This window comes from Nerophis ophidion, linkage group LG26, assembly GCF_033978795.1.
Source record: "Nerophis ophidion isolate RoL-2023_Sa linkage group LG26, RoL_Noph_v1.0, whole genome shotgun sequence".
Classification (NCBI taxonomy): domain Eukaryota; kingdom Metazoa; phylum Chordata; class Actinopteri; order Syngnathiformes; family Syngnathidae; genus Nerophis; species Nerophis ophidion.
The window spans coordinates 26,026,537-26,036,240 of NC_084636.1; the positions used below are offsets into that span (position 1 = coordinate 26,026,537).

Here is a 9,704-nt window from a genome sequence, read left to right on the forward strand (position 1 = left end):
TTGATACTACTATGATTACATCGATATTTTTAGCATCACAAAATCTTCTATTGTTTTTTATTCAGTACATGGTAATTGTTATATATTGTATATATTACATAAAAATATAATATATCAGCCTATATTATATACTGTATATATAATATGTAAATATTACATCTGTGTTATATTTTATATTGCTACTATGATACATTTTTAGTCTACTCTACACCTGCACTATTCTTTCCATCCTTTGTAACTGAGCTACTGTGTGGAGCAATTTCCCTTGTGGATCATTAAAGTGAGTCTAAGTCCAAGTCTAAATCATTCACGGGCCGGTTTGTCCTGCCAGCCACCAGTTGAACACCCCAACTCCTCCACAAAACAGCCCTCCCCCAAAAACCATGTGCTGCAATGCAACTCTTAAGTGCAACCAGATGTCGAGCCTTAAGCGAGCAAAAACAAACATATATGCACATATGACCTGAATGTTTGGCAGCATTGCTGAAACAATGTGTGCTCCAGATGACAGCTACAAACATGACACGTTTGGGGGGGTACGCAAAAACAAACAAAGCTAGCAAGGGACTTCATTAAGTGCACTATTTGTACAGACTGTGTCAATAACCTCCCTTTTTGTCAGCTTAATGTATATGATAAATATAACAAAATAGGTTATAACAATTTGAAAAAAAAGACTTACTGGTCGTGTACTTCAGTGTTTTTCAACCGGTGTGCCATGAGATACAGTCTGGTGTGCTGCGGGAGATTATGTTATTGCACCTATTGGGTTAAAAAATGTTTTTGCAAAACAGTAATTACAATCAGCAAATGTGCCGTTGTTGAGTGTCTGTACTGTCTGGAGCTCGGCATATCAGTAGGTGGCAGCAGGTAGCTAATTGCTTTGTAGATGTCGGGATCACAATATGTCGTAGGCAGTGTGCAGGTAAAAAGGTATCTAACGCTTAAACCCAAAATAAACAAAAGGCGAGTGTGGCTAAGAAAAGGCATTGAAGCTTAGGGATGGCTATGCTAAACTGAACTGGTCGCAAAGTAAACAGCAACAGAACGCTGGACGACAGCAAAGACTTACAGTGTGTGGAGCAGCGGACGGCGTCCACAAAGTACATCCGTACATGACATGACAACAAAATAGGAGCGCAAGACAAGACCTAAAACACAACACACTGGAAAACACCCAAATAATTCACATAAGTCACGGCGTGATGTGAAACGTCGTGACAGTACTTTGAGACAAGAGCTATAGTGATGCATGCTTGGTTATGGTTTCTATTCATATCCAACAATTGCAAGAATGACTTTTTAATCGTCAATATCGGCTGCTGACTATTATTTGTTTATGTTTTCTGCTGGTGATGTGCCCCTGGATTTTTTTTTTATGAAAAAAATTGTGCCTTCTTCAGAAAAGGTTGAAAAAACACTGCGCTGAGGCATTCAAGCTTAGGTATGGCTATTCAAAACGAAACTAAAACTGAACTGGCTGAAAAGTAAACAAAAACAGAATGCTGGACGACAGCAAAGACTTACAGTGTGCGAAGCAGCAGACCGCGTCCACAAAGTATATCCGTAATGACATGACAATCAACAACAAAATAGGAGCGCAAGACAAGAACTAAAACACTACACACAGGAAATCACCAAAAACCTCCAAATAAGACACGGCGTGATGTGACAGGTCGTGACAGCACACCCACTTTGAGACAAGAGCTATAGTGATGCATGCTTGGTTATGGTTTCAATTCATATCCAACACTTGCGAGAAGGACTTTTCATTGTCAATATCGGCTGCTGACTTACATTGTTTTCTGCCGGTGATGTGGCTCTGGATTTTTGTTTTTAAATGAAAAAACTGTGCCTTGCCTCAGAAAATGTTGAAAAAACACTGCGCTAAGGAAAGGCATTCAAGCTTAGGGATGGTTATGCAAAACGAAACTAAAACTGAACTGTATGCAAAGTAAACAAAAACGGAATGCTGGACGACAGCAAAGACTTACAGTGTGTGGAGCAGCGGACGGCGTCCACAAAGTACATCCGTACATGACATGACAATCAACAACAAAATAGGAGCGCAAGACAAGAAGTAAACACTACACACAGGAAATCACCAAAAACCTCCAAATAAGTCACAGCGTGATGTGACAGGTTGTGACAGTACTTTGAGACAAGAGCTATAGTGATGCATGCTTGGTTATGGTTTCAATTCATATCCAACAAATGCGAGAACGACTTTTTATAGTCAATATTGGCAGCTGACTTTTTTTTTTTATATGTTTTCTGCTGGTGGTGTGGCTCGGGATTTTTTTTTTTTATGAAAAAAACTGTGCCTTGCCTCAGAAAAGGTTGAAAAAACACTGCGCCAAGGAAAGGCATTCAAGCTTAGGGATGGCTATGCAAAAATAAAATAAAACTGAACTGGCTGCAAAGTAAACAAAAACAGAATGCTGGACGACAGCAAAGACTTACTTCATGTGGAGCAGCGGACGGCGTCCACAAAGTACATCCGTACATGACATGACAATCAACAACAAAATAAGAGCGCAAGACAAGAACTAAAACACTACACACTGGAAAACACCAAATAAGTCACGGCGCGATGTGACAGGTTGTGACAGCACACCCACTTTGAGACAAGAGCTATAGTGATGCATGCTTGGTTATGGTTTCAATTCATATCCAACAAATGCGAGAATGACTTTTTATTGTCAATATCGGCAGCTGACTTTTTTTTTTTTATGTTTTCTGCTGGTGGTGTGGCTCGGGATTTTTTTTTTATGAAAAAAACTGCCTTGCCTCAGAAAACGTTGAAAAAACACTGCGCTGGGGAAAGGCATTCAAGCTTAGGGATGGTTATGCAAAACAAAACTAAAACTGAACTGTATGCAAAGTAAACAAAAACGGAATGCTGGACGACAGCAAAGACTTACAGCATGTGGAGCAGTGGACGGCGTCCACAAAGTACATCCGTACATGACATGACAATCAACAACAAAATAAGAGCGCAAGACAAGAACTAAAACACTACACAGTGGAAAACACCAAATAAGTCACGGCGCGATGTGACAGGTCGTGACAGCACACCCACTTTGAGACAAGAGCTATGTGATGCATGCTTGGTTATGGTTTCAATTCGTATCCAACAATTGCACGAAGGACTTTTCATTGTCAATATCGGCTGCTGACTTACATTTTTTTATGTTTTCTGCAGGTGGTGTGCCTCTGGATTTTTTTTTTATTAAAAAAACTGTGCCTTGCCTCAGAAAATGTTGAAAAAACACTGCGCTAAGGAAAGGCATCAAAGCTTAGGGATGGCTATGCAAAACGAAACTAAAACTAAACTGGCTGCAAAGTAAACAAAAACAGAATGCTGGACGACAGCAAAGACTTACAGCATGTGGAGCAGCAGACGGCGTCCACAAAGAACATCCGTACATGACATGACAATCAACAGCGAAATAAGAGCGCACAACAAGAACTAAAACACTACACACTGGAAAACACCAAATAAGTCACGGCGTCATGTGACAGGTCGTGACAGCACACCCACTTTGAGACAAGAGCTATAGTGATGCATGCTTGGTTATGGTTTCAATTCATTCCAACAATTGCGCGAAGGACTTTTCATTGTCAATATCGGCGGCTGACTTACATTTTTTTATGTTTTCTGCAGGTGGTGTGCCTCTGGATTTTTTTATTATTAAAAAAACTGTGCCTTTCCTCAGAAAATTTTGAAAAAACACTGCACTAAGGAAAGGCATTCAAGCTTAGGGATGGCTATGCAAAACGAAACTAAAACTGAACTGGCTGCAAAGTAAACGAAAACAGAATGCTGGACGACAGCAAAGACTTACAACGTGTGGAGCAGCGGACGGCGTCCACAAAGTACATCCATACATGACATGACAATCAACAACAAAATAAGAGCGCAAAACAAGAACTAAAACACTACACACAGGAAATCACCAAAAACCTCCAAATAAGTCACAGCGTGATGTGACAGGTCGTGACAGTACTTTGAGACAAGAATTGTAGTGATGAATGCTTGGTTATGGTTTCTATTCATATTCAACAATTGCAAGAATGACTTTTTAATCGTCAATATCAGCTGCTGACTATTATTTATGTTTTCTGCCGGTGATGTGGCTCGGGATTTTTTTTTTTTATGAAAAAAACTGTGCCTTGCCTTAGAAAAGGTTGAAAAAACACTGCGCTAAGGAAAGGCATTCAAGCTTAGGGATGGTTATGCAAAACGAAACTAAACCTGAACTGTATGCAAAGTAAACAAAAACGGAATGCTGGACGACAGCAAAGACTTACAGCATGTGGAGCAGCAGACGGCGTCCACAAAGAACATCCGTACATGACATGACAATCAACAACAAAATAAGAACGCACAACAAGAACTAAAACACTACACACTGGAAAACACCAAATAAGTCACGGCGCGATGTGACAGGTCGTGACAGCACACCCACTTTGAGACAAGAGCTATAGTGATGCATGCTTGGTTATGGTTTCAATTCATATCCAACAAATGCGAGAAGGACTTTTCATTGTCAATATCGGCGGCTGACTTACATTTTTTAATGTTTTCTGCAGGTGGTGTGCCTCGGGATTTTTTTTAAGAATGAAATACTGTGCCTTGCCTCAGAAAAGGTTCAAACAAACACTGGTGTACTCAGTTGACACGCCGGGGTTGTCCTTACAAGACTGAGCATGACCGGAAGTGTTAGCACAAGGCTAGCTAACAAAGCCCACAAAAACACCCCCAATATTGCAGCCGCGGGGCCGCAGCACTTACGTAAACCGGCAAAGGCCACGGGTAGCCGGCGGGTTCCGCTCCAACCGGCGATTTGAGTTTGAGCTCCAGCTTTTCTCCCATCCTCCTCTTGACGGCGGCGAGCTAGCCTGCGAGCTAGTAGACTGCTTGCTCTCCCGTTAGCCAGCTAGTCACTGAACATGTTGTGTGTGGGGGGGGGGGGGCGTAAAAAATGTATCCCAAAAAAAAAAAAGCCTTCACAAAGGACTAAACACTGCTAGACTGACTGACTCGGCTGGATTTTGTTGGTAAAAAAAAAATGTCCCGGTTATGTCCACTGGCAATAACACCTCGCCTGTATGGCCGCCATCTTCGCCCGGCGTTGAAAAACTATGGCAGGAGGCCACGGAGGGGACAGTGACGTCACAGAAGGGGGAGGAGTAGGCAGACTTTGGGGGGATGACAGCGCGTGGCAGGTCGTTTTTTATTTATTTTTTTTATTTTTTATTATATTTGTATTTTATTTAATTAGAACGTCATTGACTTGACATGATCACGTGACACCGTTTTATTTTTAATTAGTGTTTTATTTATTTAGATCGTCATTGACGTGACAGGATCAATTGATACCGTTGCGACGTGACACTAGTTATCGTAATGGTAATAATGCTTGACGTTTTCCTTTCGAAACAAAAGTCTCCTTAAAAAAACAGGTTAATGCGTGTCTTTGTTGCAAAAGTTGTTTTTTGTTGCATTAGGGCAGTGGTTCTTAACCTTTTTAGAGGTACCGACAGGGGCGCCGTAAAGGAGACGGATTCTAGGGGCCCATGATGGAGGGGGCCCGATGATGAAATTATATGAAATTATGTGTTGGGGGCCCTATAAAGCAGTGGTCCCCAACCAGGTACCGATTGGTACCGGGCTGCAGAAGATTTTTTTATTCATTCTTATTAAAAAAAAAAAAATAAATAAATAAAAAATGTATTTATTAAATCAACATAAAAAACACAATATACTCTTACAATTAGTGCGCCAAGCACAAAAAACGCCCTTTTTCATGACAAAAACGTCCCTTTTTCATGACAAAGAAAAAAAAAAAGAAAAAAAAAGGACTTACTTCATTTAATTTCATAATTTCAATTTGCCGGACGTAAGTCTTTTTTTTATTGCTGCTCAAAAACTTTTTTACACAGATTTTTTTTTTACACTGTATTTTCTTACACTGAATTCCTTAAAATATTTTTTAAAAAATCTTTAAAAAATTGTATTTATTTTTTCCATCCATCTTCTTCCGCTTATCCGAGGTCGGGTCGCGGGGGCAGCAGCCTAAGCAGGGAAACCCAGACTTCCCTTTCCCCAGCCACTTCGTCTAGCTCTTCCCGGGGGATCCTGAGGCGTTCCCAGGCCAGCCGGGAGACATAGTCTTCCCAAAGTGTCCTGGGTCTTCCCCGTGGCCTCCTACCGGTTGGACGTGCCCTAAACACCTCCCTAGGGAGGCGTTCGGGTGGCATCCTGACCAGATGCCCGAACCACCTCATCTGGCTCCTCTCGATGTGAAGCAGCAGCGGCTTTACTTTGAGTTCCTCCCGGATGGCAGAGCTTCTCACCCTATCTCTAAGGGAGAGCCCCGCCACACGGCGGAGGAAACTCATTTCGGCCGCTTGTACCCGTGATCTTATCCTTTCGGTCATGACCCAAAGCTCATGACCATAGGTGAGGATGGGAACGTAGATCGACCGGTAAATTGAGAGCTTTGCCTTCCGGCTCAGCTCCTTCTTCACCACAACGGATCGGTACAACGTCCGCATTACTGAAGACGCCGCACCGATCCGCCTGTCGATCTAACAATCCACTCTTCCCTCACTCGTGAACAAGACTCCTAGGTACTTGAACTCCTCCACTTGGGGCAGGGTCTCCTCCCCAACCCGGAGAAGGCACTCCACCCTTTTCCGGGCGAGAACCATGGACTCGGACTTGGAGGTGCTGATTCTCATTCCGGTCGCCTCACACTCGGCTGCAAACTGATCCAGCGAGAGCTGAAGATCCCGGTCAGATGAAGCCATCAGGACCACATCATCTGCAAAAAGCAGAGACCTAATCCTGCGGTCACCAAACCGGAACCCCTCAACGCCTAGACTGCGCCTAGAAATTCTGTCCATAAAAGTTATGAACAGAATCGGTGACCAAGGACAGCCTTGGCGGAGTCCAACCCTCACTGGAAATGTGTTCGACTTACTGCCGGCAATGCGGACCAAGCTCTGACACTGATCGTACAGGAAGCGGACCGCCACAATAAGACAGTCCGATACCCCATACTCTCTGAGCACTCCCCACAGGACTTCCCGAGGGACACGTTATTAATTTTTTTTATTTTTTTTATTTTGTAAACATTTTCATCGCAATTGTTTTCAATAAAATGTATTTGATGCAAAAGGGACAAGCGGTAGAAAATGGATGTTTGGAATGATGATGAAAAAAAATTAAGCTCACAAAATTCAAAAGGCACAAAACTTACGTAATTACATATAAAAAAAAAAAGCGTTCATAATAAAGACACAAATAAACCTGCATAGGAAATGAGTCCTGAGTTTTGAAGCAAAAAATATTTATATTCTGAATTTGTATGGAATTATTAAGCGTCGACCGGTCCGCGGATACAAAAAGGTTGGGGACCACTGCTATAGAGAACTAAAATGCTACATTGCAGTAGTCCGGTGACAAAAGTTAAGACAGTATGTTGAGTAAAAAGCAACAATAAAACTGTGTTTAGTCCTTATACAAGGCTTCATTCAGTTTTATTTTTTACATTAACAGTTAACTTATTTTTACACTTGAAAGACAGACCAGTGCTTGTGTCAAGCTGGCGTGGTTGCATCACATTACAACAAGAAATACATTTCACAGTTGGCCGTGTTGACAAGGTTTTGGGTTGAAGGCAGTGGTGCTTAAGTCCTGCGCAAACAGGATCGCGTTTGATTTATGAATATGGGATAAAAATGGACTCTGCAGCCGAGCTTTTGAGAGATGTGTACACACAAAACAGACAAAGTGTGGACGGTGCAAAGTCCGCCACGCAGTGTTGTGCGGAACACCCCTGCATGGTTTCAATGCGAAACAATAAATAACACCCCAATGAACCCATTTTCATGCACACGCTAATCTACAATCTGTACAATTACACTGGAAAATCTTGCTCAGGAAAAAGACAGAGGTCAAAGCACTAAAAACATTATTTGTCCTGCACTTTTTTAGCAAATTTTCCCGGACAATTTGTATGTTGGCCAAGCAGCTTTTGCTTACCAAAAGGAGCAAAGAGGTGAATAACATAGTTTTTAAGTCACACCTCAAACAGTCAGGATGAGGGCTTTACAGCTCTAAAATTATCTTATCAATATATCATAATTGTGACCGGATGTCACCAATCTGGGCTTCACGGTGGCAGAGGGGTTAGTGCGTCTGCCTCACAATACGAAGGTCCTGCAGTCCTGGGTTCAAATCCAGGCTCGGGATCTTTCTGTGTGGAGTTTGCATGTTCTCCCCGTGAATGCGTGGGTTCCCTCCGGGTACTCCGGCTTCCTCCCACTTCCAAAGACATGCACCTGGGGATAGGTTGATTGGCAACACTAAATTGGCCCTAGTGTGTGAATGTGAGTGTGAATGTTGTCTATCTGTGTTGGCCCTGCGATGAGGTGGCGACCTGTCCAGGGTGTACCCCGCCTTCCGCCCGATTGTAGCTGAGATAGGCGCCAGCGCCCCCCGCAAGCCCGTAAGGGACAAGCGGTAGAAAATGGATGGATGGATAATATCAATTTGCCGGACGTAAGTCTTTTTTTTTATTGCTGCTCAAAAACTTTTTTACACTGATTTTTTTTTATTACACTGTATTTTTTTACACTGAATTCCGTAAAATACTTTTTAAAAAATCTTTAAAAAAATGTATTTATTTTAAAAAAAATTTAATTTTGTACACATTTTCATCGCAATTGTTTTCAATAAAATTTATTTGTTGCAAAAGGGACAAGCGGTAGAAAATGGATGTTTGGAATGATGATGAAAAAATTAAGGTCACAAAATTCAAAACGCACAAAACTTATGTAATTACATATAAAAAAAAAAAGCTTTCAAAATAAAGACACAAATTAACCTGCATAGGAAATGAGTCTTGAGTTTTGAACCAAAAAATATTTATAGTCTGAATTTGTATGGAATGATTTTTTTTTTTTACACCATGGACAAGTCGCCACCTCGTCGCAGGGCCAACACAGATAGACAGACAACATTCACACTCACATTCACACACTAGGGCCAATTTAGTGTTGCCAATCAACCTATCCCCAGGTGCATGTCTTTGGAAGTGGGAGGAAGCCAGAGTACCCGGAGGGAACCCACGCTTTCACGGGGAGAAAATGCAAACTCCACACAAAGTTCCCGAGCCTGGATTTGAACCCAGGACTGCAGGAACTTCGTATTGTGAGGCAGACGCACTAACCCCTCTGCCACCGTGAAGCCCATTATTTTATCAATATATCATAATTGTGACCGGATGTCACCAATCTCCACCTGTTACTGTTTATCAATGGTCTCAAACATACCTTAAAGTTTTGAATGAAAGTAACAGCTGTTCTAAATGTGTCCTCTAGATGTCACAATAGCAATTCTTTGTAGATGATGCTCCATACACTATATTGCCAAATGTATTAGGCCACCTGCCCGGACCCACATAAGAACTTGAAGTGCCATCCCATTCCTAACCCATAGGGTTCAACATGATGTGGGTCCACCTTTTACAGCTATTACAGCTTCAGCTCTTCTGAAAAGGCTGTCCACAAGGTTGCGGAGTGTGTTTATAGGAATTTTCCACCATTCTTCCAAAAGCGATTCGGTGAGGTCACCCACTCATGTTGCTTGAGAAGGCCTGGCTCTCAGTCTCTGTTCTAATTCATCCCAA

At 42.0% G+C, this 9,704-nt stretch overlaps 1 protein-coding gene across 5 annotated transcripts in view; it reads right to left on the bottom strand.

The window, feature by feature from the left end:
* The window catches only part of dot1l (DOT1-like histone H3K79 methyltransferase), a 53,097-nt gene extending 47,925 nt beyond the window's left edge, over positions 1-5,172 (bottom strand). For 3 of the 5 annotated variants that reach the window (XM_061888419.1, XM_061888420.1, XM_061888418.1), the window contains exon 1: positions 4,799-5,172. In XM_061888419.1, the coding sequence (XP_061744403.1) occupies positions 4,799-4,879 (81 nt within the window). In that variant the 5' untranslated portion in view covers positions 4,880-5,172. The remainder of the gene's footprint in view (positions 1-4,798) is intronic. The other 2 variants (XM_061888422.1, XM_061888421.1) reach the window with 1 other exon arrangement.
* Between the last annotated feature and the right edge of the window lie 4,532 nt (positions 5,173-9,704).